This window comes from Rissa tridactyla, chromosome 16 (genome assembly GCF_028500815.1).
Source record: "Rissa tridactyla isolate bRisTri1 chromosome 16, bRisTri1.patW.cur.20221130, whole genome shotgun sequence".
Lineage (NCBI taxonomy): Eukaryota > Metazoa > Chordata > Aves > Charadriiformes > Laridae > Rissa > Rissa tridactyla.
Window position 1 is genome coordinate 9,052,858 of NC_071481.1, and position 19,778 is coordinate 9,072,635.

A 19,778-nucleotide genomic window follows, 5' to 3' on the forward strand; every position below is an offset into this window, starting at 1 on the left:
GTGATCCTATGAGGGAAGGCTCCCCAACCCCGGGCGCAGCCTCAAGCACGCAGGACATACAGAATGTCACAGCTGCTGCTCAGCACACGTCTGGACCTCAGAGGCACAGGGGAAATGCCACCACCCCAAGTGACATCTATAGCCTATGTCTCTACATCTCCCAGAAATTTAGAAATGCTCCTCAGTGTCACCCTGGGGGTGCTGGTGGACCCCCTGCTCTGCCCCAAACTTATTCCAGATCTCCAAATCAGGCCTGGCTTAAAAAACATTATTGATTTTGTATTCTCAACTCCACCTTTTGATATCCAAACTAACAGCAGCATTTTGATAATGTTTCGGGGCTCTTCCATCACCAGATGGGCAAAAATGGTTTTAGGTTTTAGGTGGAAACTGAGTTTTATGCTTAATATCATGACCCGAAGAAGCAGGGCTTTAAAAAATACATCTTTATCAGAAGACCTGAAAGAAAGGGAGTATCCCTTCCTGATTCTGCTGTGAGAGAAGGGCATTGGCCAGAGACGGAACAGCAATTTTGCTGTTGAGGAGCCAGGTCTCAATGAGAAGTCAAGCAGATATCACTGCAGGGCTGCAGACAAAACTCTCTCACCTCCAAATCCAAACCACAAAGTAACTGGGATGCTGAAAGAAAGGCTTTGCTTGTCACACGCTGAGCTAGCAAGATCCCAGAGGAGCAGGAGGATGCTCATCTCCTGGAAGAACAACATCATGGGCTGAGTCTCTTGGTCTTCTCTCCAAAAGGGGGATTTTTCTTTCCTTGTTTGTATATCCAGCAGATGCAGCTCTCAGAGTCTGCAGCGGGATCCCTCTAACCACAGCGGACACAAGTGCAGGTGGTCCCTATGCTGATTCCCAATCTCTTCATTGTGAAATTGTTGGTTTCAGTATTTATTGCTAGTGGGAAACATGCTGGATCCAACAGCTGAGACGTGAAGCTGCTGCAGCTCCATGTCCTTGGGTCCAACCAAGCAGTGAGGCTGAAGATGTGTGTTCCCCGTATATGTACACATGTACTTCACACTGGTCACGCTGGCCACACAGGTCACAGACAGAATGAACATGAAAGCACCCACATGAACATTGACAGCACCAGTGGCCTCATCCTGCTCCCCTCTCTGGCTGAGCAGGATGGAGGTCCAGTGGTGAGAATATATATATTTTCTCCATGTACATACACACATATATGTACAATGTGGATCCGTCCAGTTTGCCCTAATAAATCCAAAAATGCTCTCCCCTGCATTCCATGGTGGATCTCACATCCTCAGGCAGCAACTCCCTTGGTCCAAAAGGTGACCTGGGGAGCTCCCAGTGACTCATAGTGGTGGGTTTCACACCTCAACAGTGGAGCTGATGGCTCTGCTGAGACAGCTCTGGAAGGGGCCCTGGACAGGGTGTCTGTTCCTTGGGAATCTGTGATCTGGGTTCCCACCTGGCACTGTGTCCCTGTGTCCCTGTGCTCCTCTGGGCTTGTGGAGGTTGGCCTCTGATGGGCTGATGGTTCTCCTGTGATGAGCCTGGGAGTAGCCCCAGGGTATCATTTGGGCTCCTTCTCCTGCCATTGTCTCTCTGTGCTCCTTTGTGGGTGTGCAGATGAGCTTTTAACACTCTCATCTTTAATTGTATGTGTGCAGGTATGTATGTATACCTCTATCTTAACCGCTCCAGGAGTCAGGACTGTGGGAGGAACAACTTTGGTCAGAGCCCTTCCAGCACGAAGAGTGCAGGCAGGACGCAGCTCTCCAAGTTCAGGCTCAGCAGCAGGATTTTGGCAGTGCAGGGGGGGTCCTTCCCCCCTTTAACTTCATGCTTACGAGCAATTTCACAGCTGCGTTTGTGCATCTGATGGAAGGTCTTTCCTCAGCATCTCAGCACTGGGAAATGCCCTTGGTGCATGCTTTGTGCCCCATGGGCTGTCCAAGCCCTGCACAGGTGTGGACGGTGCTTTGCAGGGGACTGAAGTGCAATTTCTTGCCTGGTTTGCCCAGCTCTTCCATTCGGTGGTCTGCAAAGCCTGTTTTCCACCAGCTCTCCTATTGGCATGCACTGCTGCTGCGGCTGCACGCACAGAGACACACAGAGTTTAAATTCAGGGAAGGTGTCCTGTCTAACACAAGGTATGAATTGTCACTCATTCACTTTCTGATCAAGCACCTACGTAAAACCTTCCGGAAAGGTGACCAGCCTGGATCTGAAGGCAGCAGGCAAGGGGGAAGCGAGGAGGGTCAGTGCCCGTGTCCCCACTGTACGGTCGAGGACGCTGAGGGACCAACGCACGGTGATACAGCCAGCTGGCTGCCATCAATCACAGGGCCTTAGCAGAGGCTTCTGAGCATTTAAATCATTAATTGAGATTAATGAAATGTGCTTTTGCAGTTTATCTAAGTGCATGTTCCGAAACTGAAACCCGGTCATTAATTAGTGAGTGAGACAATTTGAAGGGCTCAGTAAAATCCCCTCTTAAGCACCAGCGAGGCCCATCAGTATGGCTACGAGTGGAAGGATATGGCCCTGCCTGGGGGATGCTACACCAGAGCAGGATAGGTGACACTTGAGAAGAGACACAGGCACACCGTCCCACCAATACGGGCTTTTAGGGGATTAGGGAGGTCCATCCAGCTCAGGACTGAGAACAGGAGACAAAACCTGCTAATCTTCTTGTATCGTTGAGGCAAATGAGAGGCTCCATTTGACTTCCCCAAATAAATTAATTTGCAAAGCTCGGGGATTACTGGAAGGATTAGACCTCCCTAGAAATCCCACTGCCTGATCTGCCCATCCCAAGGCTCCTGAAACCTCCTCATGAAGGCTAATGTAAACAAATACGCCCCATTAGAGGACGAATCCGAACTAGAAATAAAAAAGCCCCGTTTGTAACGGGAAATGCTGTGCGAAGCCCAGCTGTAGGGTGCTGTGCGTGTCAGCTTGTGCTCGTCCTCATGCTAGGACATCTGTGTTCACCAGACCCACACCCAGAGGACCAGAACCCGCTGTCCACAGGCAGCCACCCTCCACCACGCTGTACTCCTCTGGTGCCATGTGTGGTTCTCCAGGGACCTCCTGGGTGAACACCTCTGCTGATGGGCACAGGGCACAGGAGCACAGTCCTCTCCTGCCACCCGGTGCAAACTTCCCCCCTGGGTCTGGAGTTTGGAGATGAGTTTCAGGGCATGGCTTATGGCCACTCACTAGGGTGTTTGAGAAAATAGCGTTACAGAATGACCTTCTCCACAAGTGCAAAATAGATACACTGGCAGTAAATTGCATCAATTACAGGGAATCCAGTAATTAATTAGAATCTAGGAGCCTTCCCATCCCTCAGTGCAGCTCTAAAATTAAGAGTCTGAGTGAAGAATAAATTCCAGGCTAGGGAGTTGGTGCTGGGGCTGCCATGCGATTGCCTCCCACGCAGCGACTCGCCAAAGACTGCAATTGCCTCCTAGATGTTGATCGATTTGCTTTTGAGTTGGCAGCAAGGACATGGGTTTGACCTCCACCTGTGGAGAGGAGGGAGGGGACTTCAGGCAGCACCTGTGGGAGGGTATCCCAAGCTGTTAACACCACTGGAAGCAGAAACTCATCCACCCGAGCTAGGAAGGGGCTGTCTCCTCATTGGAAAGCAATAGAAGTGGTTGAGAAGAGGAGGGTAAACTCAGAGGAAGCACAGCAGAAGCAGAGAGGTTGTGATCTGCCCACAGAGGGTAACGAGCTGTTGAGCTAATGAAGCACCTGAGAAGATGCTGCACATGGACCACACTGTGCTGAAGATACCGGTGCTGTTGCCCTCTGCCTGTGGGGGAACCAAAGCCCAGAGAGCTACCAAAATCAAAGCCTTCCTTCTGCTGCTGATGAGCTGAAGCACTGGCCAGGCCAGGAGGCATTGTGAACTCCAGCCTGCCACAGGCTGAATACATCCCTGCCTTGAAAACACCAGGCCTGGCTCTTCACAGCATGGCTGCATCTAGGCTGGGATATTCCTTGACAAATCTGCTAAGCCGGAGGTTGCCTAATGGTGCCTGCAAGGCACCCGCCGGCATCCCACCGGCCAGAAGTAAAGGCAATCAAAGCCTCTGAAGCAGCAATCAGACGCCCTCCAAATTGAGCGGACGTGAGAAGAGAGTTTGCAACTTCGGATCGATCCAGCAGCCAAGGTCAGTTAGAGGGAAGCCAAGTTCCTGGAGAAGCCACTGTGGAAAGCAAGTTGTAATAGAAATAAGTTGTAATAGTCTCCAGCCGGCACAGACCTCCAGCTGCCATTGACCCAGTTAACACTAACATTCACCTACAGAAAAGTTCCACTCCATTTTCGAGGTGTTATGTCAGGGCAACCAGACCATGGGATGGAGAGCAGCCTGGGAAGGGCACTGGTCTGGCAGCCGTCAGGATCTGGCCACGCGCAGGGAACGGTGGGGTGCAGGAAGGGTCCGTGCTGGTGATCTCAGCCCAGTGGAAAGCCTAACATTGCCTCAAATGGGTGTACGGAGGTCTTTGCTCCACTCAGATGAGCCCACCCCTATCTGGTGGAGGGATTTGTGATGGTCTTGCCATGGCCTCATGGCCCCAAAGAGTGCAAACCTCACAAACCCAGGACTGAGGAGTTGAAACACGAAGTCCAGAGATGAGGACCTTGTGCTTCCCCCCGAGTATGGCCATCACTTTGTATTTGGAAGGGAATCTCATGCTGTCCAGGGTGTCTCTCAGAGCATTATCTCCTGAGCCCATAGCATAAAGTCAAAAGGTGAATATGAAGGACCAGGACTTTTCTATTTTCAGTTGCCTTGCAAGCCATTTTTTAAACCCTTGAGGATGTTTGGGTGATACTGTGGACTCTCTCCTCTCGGCCTACAAGAAGCATCACCTTCTGCACATGGGGTGAACAGGCTGGGGACTCACTGCTGGAGTAGGGAAAGGGTTGGGGTGGGGAGTGGTGAACACCAGGCTGAACGTGAGCAAACCACAGATAAGATAAACTGCACTTTGGGCTACAGTAGGGCTATTGTGGCCAAGGTCAAGGAAAATTATTCATCCTTACAATGAGCAGCGGGGAGGCCACCCTGCTGGGCTGTGGTTAGCCAGGTGAAGAGGATGGTGAGGAGGGATCTGATCAATCACAGCTGCAGCTACTTGGGAGCAACTGCAAGGAAGACAGAGCCAAACACATCTCACTAGTGCCTAGTGATGTAACAAGGGGCAGTGGTCATACATTGGACCTTAAAGATTCAGGATGGACATTAGGAAACACTTCTTCACCTGACTGTGGTGCAGTCCTGACACGGGTCCCCAAAATGGTGGGAGGTCTCTGTCCTTGGGGGGGTTTCAAGACTCAGGTAGGCAAAGCCACAACTACCTTGATCTAGTTTTGGGAATAGTCCTGCCATGAGGAAGCAGCTGGACGGGAGATCCCAGAGGTCCTTTCACCAGCCCTGCTGGGACTCATAGCACTGTGCCTGCTGAACGTTACTTTTCTCCTGGCTGGACTTCAGTCCAGGGATGCTCTGCCAGGGAGGGGCACAGGCACTTCTCCTCTAGCTTTGCAGAGGTCCTGGTTGGCTCCCTGCTGCTCAGCCCAGCCACAGTGCCTGTAGCCTGCAGGAAGACGTAGGGCATTTTGATCTCTTTTACTTGTCTTGACTGATCTCTCTTACTGACCTTGAGATGGACAGAACTGCGTCCTGGATACATCCCTTGTCTTTTGATGGAGCCCTGAGTGATGGGAAGAAGCCAAATACGCGCCACAGTGGCAAGCAAATCAGTATCACATACAACAGGTCAGATGCTCCTTGAAGCCCATAATCCCATGTCTGCACACTTTTCACCATGCTAGGCTAACTAGCCCTCTTCAGAGACGGGTGCAAGGAGCCCTTGGCTACAGGCCAGGTCCTACCATTCCCCCAAAACCTTTTCCTTTTTCTGTTTGCCCTTTTTGCCCGGGGACCCAGCCACAGAGCAACGCCAGCCCTGCCGGGCAAAACCTCCGCACTGCAAAGCAGGGGCTCCTGTTGCATGCCTCGGGGCTCCTGGCGCGTTGTCAGCACAGCTCTGGGCACCCTGCTCTGATCCGATCTTATTTATGGCACATCCTTCCTGTCTTCTCCCTGCTATTATTGCCTGAAATGTTGTAATTTAGATTCCGGCTGTGTTTGATTGCAAACTGTCCCAATCTACAAATTTCAGTGACAAGCACTAGAGCAGCTCATTTACATGCCGAAGTGATCAATCCGGAACTGCTCATTACACAAGCGAATAAATAAATAACGGATACATTAAAGAATGGCAAACAATCAGCCAAATTAACCAATAGGTGTCGAATAACGACAAGCCCTGACATCCTTGACAGAGAACAAGAGTAGGAGGGATGGGACAAGCTTTCCCAGGATTGCCCAGGGCTGTTCAGCGCTCATCTATCTCCTCTCATCCCGTGAGCCAACAGGGACATGCATCAATGCCAGCAGACAGAGAGTGTGAAATCCTGGCTTTTAAAACCCATACCTGTCTTTGCTCCTTGCACCTGCTCTGTGTAACCAACTGTCACAGGAATAACACATCCCCTGGGACAGCAATTAAAACATTTTAGACGTTGCGCGGCAAGTGACCTTGCGGCCTGATTTTCAGCTGACGTCTCAGGAAATCCCCCCCAGGGCACCTGAACCATCCCAGCTTTTTGTTTCATTGATCGAAACACGGGAGACTTCAGAATTCACGCAAACACCGTTGCATCGCGCAGGAAGTTTACACGGCGGTCAGCAGCACCGGCTGAGCGTTTTGGGCCAGGTCAGCTCAACAGGGGTGAAATCACAGGTTGCTAGTGAAACAGGCTTAGTTATTTGGGCATCATTAATCCACCGGGGACTGCAGAAACCACGGGTGCCCTGAGCTGTCCCGAGCTCCTGGTGGGTGCGGGTGGCAGACCGGGATGCTGGTGACTGTCAGCAGAGATGCGTGCAGCACCTGCCAGTGCTGCTGATCTCCCACCACCTGCCTTTGTCGCTGTCTCCTGTACAGTGACAGCAAGGTGCTAGCTACCCGATTTATCCTCCTCTGGCAGCTCCTGCCTGTCACCGCTCAGCACCCCAGGGGATGCCCAGCAGGGAAGGCAGCGGAGGAGCATCTCTCCCTGTTGTCTGCTGTCAGGCAGCTCGTGCGTGCCTGCAGGCGCTGTGGGCACAGAGAGGAGGCTTTGCAGGGCTCACTTTTCTTCCGTGAAGGGGTGCAAGGCTGGGATGGCACTGCCCTATCTTGCCTGGCGCCAACAGGTGAGAGGGCAGCAAGGAGGTGAAGGAGGTGCCCCATGGCCCATCCTGAAAGGAGGAGGGTTGCTCAGGGTAAAATGCGTCTGGAGCAAGGCTGGTCTTGGGTCTGCAGCAGAGCCAGGAGGCAGTGGTGGGCTCCCCACAGTGGGTCTCTCCCCAGGTGCTCCCCAGAGTGGTCGGGTCTCCCCAGGCCCAGGGCTGTCCTCTTTGGGGCTGGTTTTGGTACTGCCTGGGGCTCTGCAGCCCACCTACAACCTCTGGCTACTCCAGCGTCACCCACCTTCCCCTCTGCCTTGGGCTTGGCCCCGTTTCGTGTCATCTGGAGGTCTCTTCCGTTGCCCTTTCCGATTCTCCATGCTGGAGCCTGCCGGCGGTGGTGCTGGTGGGACACTGCTGGATCTGTATCAGCAGGGATAACCTGCCAGGGCTTCGCCACCCCTTGTGCCTTCCACCGTGGCTTGGTCCTCGCTGAGGAAACACCACTTCTGCCCTAGTCTCCGGGGCTGCCAGACTGCTCCCAGCTCCGGGGAATGGTGCTTGCGACCTCTCTGGGGCTGTGTTTGCGGGAGGCAGCTGGGTTATTCCGGCTCCCGACCGCTCGGTGCCGGGGCAGAGGTGCCCGTGTGCTTGCCCTCCGGCTGCGCATCCTGCGGTGTGCCCTCCGGGGACGCGGGGATACTCAGGGGGGTCGCCTCTGCCCCTGGTTTTGGGGGAGGAAGGGGAGCCCTGGTGGGCGGGTGACACCGAGCATGGCTGAGACAGCACTGCCACCTCGCGGTGTGTCACCTCGCCTTGTGTCACCTCGCCGTGTGTCACCTCGCTGCCTGCGCCACGCCGGGCACGGCCCGCACCGTGGCTCCCCACTGATGGGAAGGGGAAGGAGGAGAGGGTCAGGGTGGAGGTATTTTTGTGCTGGCAGATAACGGTCTGCAGAAGGCTCCGGGGTGGCACCGTGCAATGCTCACCCACGGCTCCCCACAGCCTGCCACCCCCTGGAGCTGAGGATGTCCCAGCTGCAGATCAGGAGGAGAGAGATGCTCAGAGGATGGGAGAAGGTGGCTTAGCTTGAACGCAGCAACACTGAAAGCCAAGCGAGTGGGGCTTAAGCACTGCTCAGGAATCTCAGGGACTTGGAGGAGGTGCCACCTGGACCAACACCAGCTTCCAGGAGATGCTGGAAACTCGTACCCAGCCCCCTGTAATTCAGCATTTAAATGGGGTTAAGGGGACAGTCAGGGACAAAGGACATAGGAGCACCAGGACACAGCCATCGATCAATCCCGTATGAAATGATGGAGTGGTCTCGTTTTGGCTGTGTATTAACAAAGGGCAATAGGGCAGAAATACAATTACTGTCCAGAAACACCTTCCACTGTTTTGTGGAAGGTAAGTCTTTTCAAAATCACCTGTCATCTTTTCTTGACACAATTACAGGTCTGGCTGATAGGGGAACTCTGCTGATAAAATAAAATTGCATTTCTTCTGGGCATCTGATTTTTTACGGAGTGACATTTTGATTAAAAACGTGTATTATATTGCATTAAGAGGGCATATATTCAATGAATTAAAGACCAGCTCAGTGACAGCTTCCCAAAGGTAATTATTAATGGAGATGCACTGATGAGCGAAGTTTTGTCCGGCGAGGGTCTCTGGGGCTGATTTTTGGTCCCACACTAGTCTTTCCCTTTTTCAGCTGCTTTGGAAACAGTGCAACACCTTCCATGAGACCACCAGAGGTGACAGCCAGGGGGAACGGAGGGTTTGCCAGCCCCCCTTGGCTTTGGGACCACCCTGATCCCAGACCTGCACGCTGTCCTCTTTCCTTGGACTTCCTCCCCTGAGCTCCAGCTGCCGCAGTGCTTTGGGAACCCCAACACCGCTTTCTCATGAAGGTCAGTGCAGCTGCCACAGGACTGAAAAGAAGCTCCAGGTCCCTCCTATCTGCCCACTGCGTCCCCCACGGTGGGACTTGGCTGGTTTCTGCGATCCCAAGGACATCCACCTGCTGGGGTCACTGTGGCACGTCTCATCCCTCTGCTCCCTGCTGCAGTGGGACTTGGATACCAGTGGCGTTTTGTGCCGTTTTGTGACACAGCTGAATGGACTTCCCTCGGCACCTTCCCTAGACTCGGTGGTGTGAGGCATTGGCTTTTTAATTTTGCAGGTCTGGCTCAGGCCACACACAGTTCCTGGGGTTGCTCAAATCTGGCTGCTGCAAGGCACAGCCACTCAAAGGGGACCAGGAGCAACCTGGGTGCCAGAGACCCCCATCTCCTCCTGCTCTGCTACAGGAACAGGGTCCCCAAACTACTGAGGTGAGGGCGGCGGGAAGGAGGTATCTCATCAGGGATGCTCGAGGCCCTGCTGAGCCACACAGTCACTCACAGTCCGTTTGCCGAAGCCCTGCTCCGTCAGGGTGCGGTGCCAAGGTGGGCATCTGGAGGGGTCAGTCCCCAGCAGCAGCAACGACAAGGCCGGGTACCAGTGACAGCCATGCTCTGCCCATCACCTGGACTGGAAGCCATCAAGGGTGATCCCAGCATCCCTGGGATGGCCATGCCACCTAGTGCTCGCATCGCCTGTCCCCCTGCTGCAGTGACAGAGCTGTGGCATGCCTTTGGGCACCCTCCACCTTTGTGTTGCTTTGTGCCCCGTCACCACCGGTCCCTGCTGCGGGGACTATGCTGCTGGCCAGGCTGGGAGCCCTGCGGGGCTGCACTTCTGCTGACCAAGCTGTTCCCTGACGGTGACCAGCACAGCCAGGGTCAAACGCAGAAAGGGGAACAAGTTTCTAGCTCATGCAGAGAAAGCGAAACTTGGCACTTCCCTTTCCCAACCAGGCAAACCACTGGGCATGCCAGTACATCCCGTAATCCTCCCCCCACCCCAATCCTCTTCCTCCCTGCTCCCAAGGAAGGGCTTCCAGCAAACGGTTCTGCTGCTCAGACTGGTCTGTCTTCACCCCCAGCAAGGAGGTAAGTCACCCCAAATAGCTGGGGACACGTCTCCTCTGTCACTGCTCTGCAGTCCTTGCTCCGTGTCCCCCCCCGCTATTTTACTTCCCCCCTCCACAAGGGTTTAAAGTAGGAAAAGAGGGAGAAGATGATGCAGGGGAGGGAGGGAGCTACAGGAACTTGTCCTTGCTCCGTGTGGTTGCGGACATCACTGGACCCCACAGGCTTGTCCCGGGCTGAGCACCCCAGGTTTTGGGATAGGTGTGTGTGCTCAGGACATCCCTCCTCGCTCCCAGCTCTGTGTGATGGAGATCTGGATCCCTTTTGCCTATTTATCCCTTTCCTGTTTATTCCTCCTCTGTTGTATCTCCTTGCAACCCTTCCTTATTTGTGCTCTCCATCCCATGGGACAACTGCTCCATACGTTGGTGCTTGCTCCCTCCACACTGGAAGAAGCATCCTCTGCATGCATCTGATGTGCAACCACACATCCCCAGGGCATGCACCAAAGGGTTTATGCCATGCTCCACATCCTGGGCTTTCCAATCCCCCAGCCCTGCCATGGGCACGTGTCAGAGATTTTCAGTAACGTCAGTGATTTCGGATCACACAACGAAACAGCCTCAAAATCCTTCCATGAAGTTATTTTCACCATTGCATATGGTGTCCGGCTATCTGTATTGGACAACACACGGGTGGCATGGTAGATCTGTGCACGCATCTGATGAGAGCACTTGCCTGTCTGTGTCCAAGGTGCATTTGTGTGTTTGATGTGTGTTTGACTCCGTCCCCAATTCCCCCACCCCTGTGCTTGCAGGGAGGCAGGATGCAAATTGGGCTTTGGCTGGTGACCAGCACCTTGGCTGCAGTGCTGGGCATGGTCCTGTCTGAGGATGGATTGTGTTGGGCACCAGCCGGCAAGGATGGCTTCCCGGGAGTCCCTGGCCTTGATGGGAGGCCAGGGCAGAAGGGTGACGTGGGAGAGCCAGGTAAGGGGGAGCCAGCGATGTGCGGTGTGGGTGGCCTGGGAGCCTCAAGCTTCTTGGTAGGAGCATCACAGGCTGCGGGAGCAGCTCAGGAGATGATAGATGTGCATGAACTGCTCCTTCTCACCACTTCTCCCCAGGGAAATCAACACAGAGGACAGGCATCCGGGGACCCAAAGGGGATGCAGGTGAGCCGGGTCTTCCTGGCATCCCAGGGAACCAGGGCTACCATGGCCTGCATGGTCCCCCTGGGCTCCCAGGCAAGCCAGGGCCGAAGGGTGACAAGGGGAAAGCTGGCAATATCCTGGAGCAGCCGCGTCCTGCCTTCTCTGCCTCGCGGAAGTCCCCACCGTCCATGGGCAGGACTGTGGTGTTTGACAACATCATCACCAACCAGGAGAACTCCTATAGCCCCCAGACTGGGGAGTTCACCTGCCGTGTCCCCGGGCTCTACTACTTCGCCTACCAAGTGGTGTCCAGCGGTGACCTCTGCCTGAGCATCACCAAGAACAGGGAGAATGTGGTCAGCTTCTGTGACTACAACAGCCGCGAACTCCTGCAGGTGAACTCGGGCAGCACTGTGCTCAGCCTGGCCGTGGGCGACCAGGTCTCTGTGAGCACCGACCCTGCCAGGGGCAGCATGATTTACAGCGGCTCGGAGGCAGACAGCGTCTTCAGCGGCTTCATGGTCTTCCCGCAGTCGGGCTGACGGGCCACCAGTCTGGACCTGCTTAGCACCAGAGCGTTGCGGTGTGCGTGTCTGCATGTGTTTTCACCCTGCGAGTGCATGGGGTGGTCTTCTGTCGGCAGCACACAGGGACAGCCCTGGATTGAGCCACCAGCTGGATCCTGTGCTTCCACCAGTGTCACAAAGTGGCCAGGCGCTGCGCCTGCCTGCTCCATCCTGGAGGCAGAGGACTCCCAGCCCCAGCAGTCCTGTCTCCTCCCGGGCGTTCAGACCCCACACTGCAGGGGGCCAGTTGCCACTGGGGCCATTCACCAGCTCTGGCTCTTTGCTCCTGAGTGGGAAATCACTGTGTGCCACTGCTTCTGCTGCACTAACCATTGCAAACGCCTTTCTGGCGCTCGGCCACCACTGCCTCTCACGTCCTTCCCATCAGTACAAATAAACCCTTCTTTCATGACAGCCACTTGGGTTTTCTTTCATATTCATGCGTCTTCCGCAAACCATCAATGTCCTGGGTCCCTTCCCAAGCTGCCCAGGGAGAGAAGTGATCCCAGCTTGCCCCTGGCCAAGCACAGACCCCAACTGCAAAAGCAGAAGGACAGGAGGGAACTGAGTGTCCAAGCAGAGCTGCCACTTACAGGGAGGAACGGGAAATCTCTGGGACCAGCCTATGTGTGTCCTTTCTCTGATGAGTCCCAGCTAGCTGTCCCGTACAAGGCTAAGTACAAGTACAGGCAGCAGACCATGCACCTCATCCACATAGTCCTCTTTTGGTACCCAAACTCTCCCAGGAAGGGGAAGGGCAGCTGCGGTCCTCCAGCCTTTCAGCAAGGAGGGGCAGGGACATCAGGGTGGCTGATGGGGTTGTGGGGTGATGGTGGTGGGGTCGTGGGGTGATGCTCTTCTCTCTTTGGCTTGGGGTGAGACTAGTGGGAGGTAGGGCGGGCTAGGCAGGTATCAGGCAGCCAGAAAGCATCAGGGAAGCCATGTCGGTGTCCTACCCTGGTACTGCTGCTTGGAGGAGTTGCTCCACACATGCTGAGCAGTCAAATGTTTCCATTCCTAGAGCAGCGAGGAGCAGGTCAGATCACCTGCAAGGAGGAACACCCTAACCAGGGATGCCGGGGCCCCAGTGAATCCGGCACCCAACAGAGCTGGTGGAACACAGGACAAGGTGCAGAGAGGGCACCCAACCTGCAGGTCAGAAACCCTCAAGGACAAGCATCCTTCAGCCTCATTTCTTGGGCTGCAGCATCTCCCATCAGAGCCAGGCGATGACCTTGCGCCAGCCCTTCATTGAACAGGCAGCTCTGGCTCCATGGAGCTGGCGTGGGACTCTGCTCCCCATCCTTCTTCTAAGAAACGAGTTAAGGATGGTGGAAAGCCAGTGATCTGTGGAGAGCTAGTCCCCTAGTGGTGGTTGGAGGGTTTGTGACACATCTCTTGGCACAGGGTCATCCCACCTCTGTCCTTACAGCCCCTGCTGCTGCCGTGGCAAAAGTACGGTTCTCGCTGGACAGCCAGGAAAGTGCTTGCTCAGAGGAAACAATCAGGCAGGAGGATGTGAAACTCGGCTGGGGGCCAGCTGGGGGTTCTGGATCCCCAAGGGCCCTTTCCTAACTCCGCGACTTCCTCCAGGAGGGTGTCACGGAGAGTCATCCACGCCGCGCTGTGCCGGCAGGCAGTGCCCACAACAGCCAGAGGGCTCAGCAGCGCAGGATCCCGTGCCCTGCTCCCCTCACCAGAGGTAAGAGGTGCTGCAGGGTCCATATCTTTGGGGTGGTCTGCGTGGGGACTGGGGGTCCGGCAGCATGGCACAGTGCTGGGCTATGTGAGAGGAGGCAGAGAAGGAATGACAAGCGCTGCCAGGCTGCTCACATGTCCTGGGGGGGATGCACACTTGTTCCTGCTGGGGAAAGGCCAAATCCCCTGGGCCAGGCACTGTCCTGGGAGATCCTCAGTCTTGATCCTGATGGGCAGAGCCAGGAAAGTCAGGCTGTTGCTGGAGGAGGGGTGAGATCAGCTGGGTCTAGGGAGCTCCAGCGTCAGTGCCGCATGGTGCAATGGTCTGCAGTGGCATATGCATCTGCAGGGAGTTTGGGACACTGGACCGGGAGAGCTTGGCACTGGCCATGGGTACCTCAAAACCTCATGGCTCCATCTAGACTGAACGTCCAACCTGCCTTGTGCCATCAGGGGCTGCTCTGGGGGTGGTGATGAGCCCAGGGTCCATCTCCACCTCTAATTGGTATGGGGGGGGACACACCGAGGGCACAGCCAACACAGATGCATGCTCCTGCTGCAGTCAACCTCATCGCACAGTATCCCCTTTGCCCCACAGCCTGGAAGCCACCCTGAGATGGGCCCTTACCCCATCACTTTCTTTCCCTTTCCATGCTCCAGAGCACCAAAATGGGGCAGAGTTTCGGGGAGCAGTTCCATCTGGCTCTCGCCCTCCTACTCATGAATCTGGGGTCTGCTGTCACCGAAGATGCCCCTCCCAGCTGCTATGGGATTCCAGGCCTGCCAGGCATGCCAGGTGTACCAGGCAGGGATGGCCGGGATGGGCTGAAGGGAGCCAAAGGCGAGCCAGGTGAGTGAGCGAGGAGGGGAACCACGCAGGCTGTTGAAGGGGAGCCACTGAGTCCTCCATGGATGGTCTGCCTTGGTTTGCAGGCCATGGAAAGCATCCTCTGTGGACAGGGCAAGAGTAGAGGAGGCTGGAGAGAGGCAACAACCCTCTCCTGCCCAAGGGAAGGGGCTGGAGGAACCTCTCCCACATTCTGCCATTGACACCCTTTTTCACTCCCCACTGCCCCACAGGCCTCCCGGCCACTCCTGCATCACGAGGGCCCAAGGGCATGAAAGGGGAACCGGGCAGCCCTGGCTTGCCAGGCAAGACTGGCCCCATCGGTCCCCCTGGTCCTCCTGGAGACCCTGGGATGATGGGCATGGCTGGAGAGCCGGGAATGCCAGGCAGCTACAAGCAGAAGCACCAGTCAGCATTTTCAGTGACGAGACAGACCAGCGAGCACCCCTTGAAGAATGTCCCCCTGGTGTTCAACCACGTCATCACCAACACCAATCACGACTACAACACCACCACAGGCAAGTTCACCTGCAAGATCCCCGGCCTCTACTACTTCGTCTTCCATAGCTCGCAGACAGCCAACCTCTGCGTCATCCTGTACAAGAATGAGATCAAGATGGCCAGCTTCTGCGACCATAAGACCAACACCATGCAGGTCAGCTCTGGTGGAATCCTCCTCCGCCTGGGTGCTGGGAACCAGGTCTGGCTGGCGGTGAATGACTACAATGGCATGGTGGGCATCGGCAACTCTGACAGCATCTTCTCGGGCTTCCTGCTCTTCCCAGACTAGAGGACCACCAGAGCCCACCCCAGCACGCCGACCTCATCACCCTGCCCTGCAAATGCTGCTGCTTACTGCCCCCTGTTGCTGATGCTCCAGGTTTCCTCTGCTGGGTGGGAAGCCCCAGCAAGGGGTTCAGCCCTAGCCTCCAGCTGCACACCGCTGGCCTGGGGGCTGAGGGCAGGTACTTGCTGAACAAGGGGAACAGGCACATCTGGATGCACCTGCACCCACAGTGACCGTGCCAAGCCCCCGGGGTCCTGCTGGCACTGCCACGTGCGTCCACTCTGATAACCCCACATTACCTTCTGCTGACAGAGCCAAAGGTCTCTCTGCGTCTCTCCCCTTCCCACCTGGGTTGCACCAGGGACAGCCAGGTGTCCTGGAGCAGGCTTGCAACAGCCCTTTTGCTGTGACCCCTCTGTGGAAAATCTCAATAAATCCTTCCCCAGTGCTCCTGGCCCAGCGTCTTTTTTCCTCCACTACTTACCTTTCTTCAGGTAGACACCACGTGTGGCCAGATGGATGTGGTATGCATGTGAGTGTGTGTGTGTGCATGACATCTGGACATCTGCGTGGCATCAGACTGTCCCCAAGCCCTCTCTGGCTCAGCCATGCTCAGCATCACTGAGCATTACGCACTACTCACAACCCTGGCTTTACTGGGCAGGGTGGGACCCCCAGCTCCACTGACTGCAGGAAGGGGACGGTTCCTATGCCCATGCACACAGCCCCCACCGAGGGCATTACTCCAGGCAGGGGCCCTGCTACTGCCCTTCTCCTCCAAGTGGATGCAATTCAGTTGCAGAAGGCCACAGATCATGCAGTGAACCTCATATCCATGCCTCCAGTTGCTGGGACATCCGTAGGGTCCCAGCCTCACCAGGGACAGGGCAGGGGAGGCACTGGCTTCCCTGAGACAGACCAAAGGAGCTCATGGGCTCAGAGCCCACCAAAACCCAATGGAGATTCTTCCTGGTGGCACACTCTGTACAGTGGAAAAGGAGGTCATCTCCCGTGAACGTCCTGTGCTTCACCTCCACAAGGCATCAGCAGAAATCAGGACTGGAAATGCTTTTACCGCAGGGTGAAATCACTTCCCATCCACAACATTTAGGAGAGCCTGGGGGACAGATTCAAGGTGATGGATGCTGAGACCCTGTAGCATCCTCTGGGGTGGCCAGTACTTCCCAGCAGAGCTGGGTATGTGCAGAGAAACCTGAGGGATGCTAAGTGCATGGTCACATCTACAGTCCTGAGGGGTTACCCCAAACTTGTCTGGAGCTCACGGCAGCGTTCCCCATAGTAAGCACACCTGAGCAGGACCCAGAGACCCTGCAGGGCAGAGCGAACATCACTCTGTGCCCTGGGACCAGAGCTGTACACCTGAGGGGCCTCAGGGTGCCATCTGGGGACAGCATGTCCTGCTGAGCTGACATCCGCGCACGGCGGATATGAAAGTGACACTGAAGAAAGGGTAGGAGCTAAAGATAAAAAAGGGATGTGGCCCAAATCCTTTCACAATAACACTTGCAGCAAACTTCTGCTTCTCCTCGCAGTCATTTCCAAGCAGGACGCTGGTGTGTCCCGGTCCACCTCTCCATCCGTGCAACAAGGTGTTCAAGGTAAGAGCAAGATGTCGGCAAGGCTAAGCCCCAGCTCTCCGCTGCAGGTAGGAGCACATGGGGAACCCAGCAGCACCAGGGTGACAGCCACCCCCTGCATCACTGGCACTTCGCTGTGGCTTGGGGCAGAAGAGGAAGGGGGCTACTGAGCTGGGGGTGGTGGAGATCCCCGATGGGACCCCGAGCCCTTCTGCTCCACCTGGGGGAAATGGGAGATGGCAAAGGGAGACGGCAAAGGTCCACAGGGGTGATCAGGGACTCGGCATCAGTCTGAAAGGTGCCCTGGGGGTGTTCTCCTGCCCTGAGATGCTCTTGTCGTCTGCCTGGGCCCTGGCTGCGAGCCCATGGATTGGTCCTTGTACCTGCTGCATCCAGATCAGAGCTTCTGCAGAAGAAGTACCCAACTTACTGATTCCTTTTCCTGCTGACTACAGAGTTTCAGTGCTGGGAGAGTTCACCTGAGGCCAGAGAGCATGGGTGGGGTGATGTGATGTCCAGATACAGCCCCCAAATGCCCAGTGCTTACCACACATGCACCTGCACCAAGAGCTGGAGGAAGGAGCTGAGCTGTGGGATGCAGGGAGGGCAGATGGAAGATGGGACCCCGGGGACTGGAAGCCCAGATGGCTATCCCAGTAGGGTTGGTTACATACAGAAATGCTTCTGGGATGAAGCAAGCGTGTGGCAGGACACAACAGGACCCCACAATGGTTAGGAGAGCAGGCTTGGGGATTTCATTGCCATCTACAAGGACTAAAGCTGCCCCTCAGATATGCTGGTGGAAAGCAAGAGTTGTCCCCTTGCAGATCATGAAACTGCTCTGGCTTGGGGAAGGGTTTTACCCTGCAGGTGTGGCCCTAAGGACCTGCAGCACATGCCTGTGGCAGCATCATGGCCAGGCTGGACATCAGACCTCTGGAACAGGCTAACCCATCCCCAAATGTTCATGTGACTGAAGCTCTGGGCACTTGTAAACTGGTAATTTAAGAGTGGGGTGAGAGTGGATTTGGCTCTGCAGCAGGATGTTTTCCCTCCCTGATGGTATTACCCAAAAGTACTTCTAGTCATTGTCCTCCAGAGCAACACAGAGTGCCCTCCCACCGCCCAAGGCAAGCCCCTCGACATCCTTCTGTGCTCCAGCAGATGCAGACCGTGTGGGTGATGGTGATCTTCCTGGCTGGAGGGCAGCTTGCAAGCGGCACACTCTGCAAGACCTATGGCACCATCCCAGGCATCCCAGGGTCACCAGGACAGCCTGGCAGCAATGGCAGAGATGGGAAGAATGGCCTAAAGGGCGACCGAGGTAAGGAGGAGGCTGCAGGTGGGGAAAGTGTTGTTTTGTGAATACCAAGAGCAGGAAAAGGCAGTGCCAGGCACGCGGTCCTGGGAAAGCCATCCATTTTCCACCAGTCCCTTTGGGGTGTTATCAGGTGGGGGTGATGCTTGGAGACAGAAGGGGCTGGACAGACCAGAGCACCCAAAGGAACCTGGGGAGGGAGGGTGCACGAGAGCAAAGGGTGGGCAGGGGCCTCCATTGACCCGTACCCCAGCACAGGTATCGGTGGTTTCCTTCCCAGTGCCCCCTCTGCAGATCTGTGGTGCTCGACTGTGACCACAATGACTCTTCTTCCTGCTTTCTAGGTCCCCCTGGCCAGGTGGAGCATGAAGGAGACATGGGGGAGAAGGGAGACCCAGGAGAGATGGGGTACCCTGGGAAGATTGGCCCCAGGGGCCCCCCAGGTTCAAAGGGTTTACCAGGTCCCATGGGACCCCCCGGCGCTCAGGGGGACTCTGGTGACTACAAGGCCACCCTCAAGTCCGCCTTCTCTGCTGCCAGGACCATCAGCTCCTACCCACGCCGGGAGCAGCCCATCCGCTTTGATCGCATCATCACCAATGTGAAGGGTCACTACGAGAACCGGTATGGCCGCTTCATCTGCCAAGTCCCAGGCATCTACTACTTCACCTACCACGTCACCTCCAGGAGCAACCTGTGCCTCAGTGTGAAAAAGGGCCGGGGTGGCAGCAGGGGTGAGAAGGTGGTAACCTTCTGTGACTATGTGCACAGCAGCTACCAGGTCACCACGGGTGGCGTCGTCCTCAAGGTGGCAGCGAATGAATCCGTCTGGCTGGAGCCAACAGAGAAGAACTCTCTAGTGGGGATTGAAGGGTCCGACAGCATCTTCTCCGGCTTCCTGGTCTTTCCCGATGCTTAGTCCACTGATGGTGTCTCTCTGCAGCCCTTCCCCTGCTGCTAGCTGGCCCCTGCAGGGCTGAGGACCCCTGGAAACGACTCTTTGCTCCAGGTTTGGTGCCCTAAGCCCATTTCTGCCAATCATCTTGCACATTAAATGACAGCTCCTTGTGCTGCTGGTTCCTTCCTGCCTAGGATTTGCCTCTTCCCCCTCAAACAATGCTCAGATACGCAGGGCATGGCCTCCCACACCTCTGGGTGCAGTATCTCATTGCTACAGAGCAGAACCAGGCAATTCATGCAGTTCCTGCTGCAGCCCACGCTGAGTATCTCCTTCCAGAGCCACACAGAGAAAGTCCCATCCCAGGGTTAGGAGAACACGGAGAGGAATCCTGGTCTTTAGCTGGAGGGGGGGACACACGACATAGTAAGAAAATGCGGGCCACTGGGTACTAGTGGGCGATGGGGAGATGTTGGATATGGTGCTGTACTGGAGAGCCCTGGGGCTGGTAGGAGTTGGGGACGCCAACCTCTCTTAGACTTTTTTTTTGGGGTGGTGGTGACACCAATATCCACAGAGGCTTGTCAAAGCTTGTGAGAAGATGAGCCAGGCGTGTGCGGGGAAGCCAGAGCTCGATGCCACGATGGCAGAGGTGTGGGGCACATGGCTATCCCCTGGTGCCAGCGGGCAG

The 19,778-nt window shown here is 55.7% G+C and overlaps 3 protein-coding genes across 8 annotated transcripts; all 3 read left to right on the forward strand.

Annotated features, from left to right (window-relative positions):
- The first annotated feature begins 10,106 nt into the window (after positions 1–10,106).
- On the forward strand, positions 10,107–12,355 carry C1QA (complement C1q A chain). Its single transcript, XM_054222678.1, has 3 exons — positions 10,107–10,243; positions 11,040–11,211; positions 11,349–12,355. The coding sequence occupies exons 2-3, from the start codon at positions 11,049–11,051 to the stop codon at positions 11,915–11,917; spliced, it is 732 nt and encodes a 243-aa protein (XP_054078653.1). The 5' UTR covers positions 10,107–10,243; positions 11,040–11,048; the 3' UTR covers positions 11,918–12,355.
- Positions 12,356–13,486: 1,131 nt separating this feature from the next.
- On the forward strand, positions 13,487–15,740 carry C1QC (complement C1q C chain). Of its 2 annotated transcripts, XM_054222677.1 has the most exons (3): positions 13,487–13,643; positions 14,300–14,489; positions 14,720–15,740. In XM_054222677.1, the coding sequence occupies exons 2-3, from the start codon at positions 14,309–14,311 to the stop codon at positions 15,274–15,276; spliced, it is 738 nt and encodes a 245-aa protein (XP_054078652.1). In that variant the 5' UTR covers positions 13,487–13,643; positions 14,300–14,308; the 3' UTR covers positions 15,277–15,740. The 2 variants fall into 2 exon arrangements, with proteins under 2 accessions (XP_054078652.1, XP_054078651.1); XM_054222676.1 differs by lacking the exon at positions 13,487–13,643 and having other exon boundaries at positions 14,291–14,489.
- A 1,043-nt stretch (positions 15,741–16,783) lies between these two features.
- Positions 16,784–19,282, forward strand: C1QB (complement C1q B chain). 5 transcript variants are annotated; one of them, XM_054222742.1, is made up of 3 exons: positions 16,784–16,892; positions 18,036–18,195; positions 18,534–19,282. In XM_054222742.1, the coding sequence occupies exons 2-3, from the start codon at positions 18,036–18,038 to the stop codon at positions 19,106–19,108; spliced, it is 735 nt and encodes a 244-aa protein (XP_054078717.1). In that variant the 5' UTR covers positions 16,784–16,892; the 3' UTR covers positions 19,109–19,282. The 5 variants fall into 5 exon arrangements, with proteins under 5 accessions (XP_054078717.1, XP_054078718.1, XP_054078719.1 ...); XM_054222743.1 differs by having other exon boundaries at positions 16,790–16,892; positions 17,971–18,195; XM_054222744.1 differs by having other exon boundaries at positions 16,795–16,892; positions 18,033–18,195.
- The last annotated feature ends 496 nt before the right edge of the window (positions 19,283–19,778 follow it).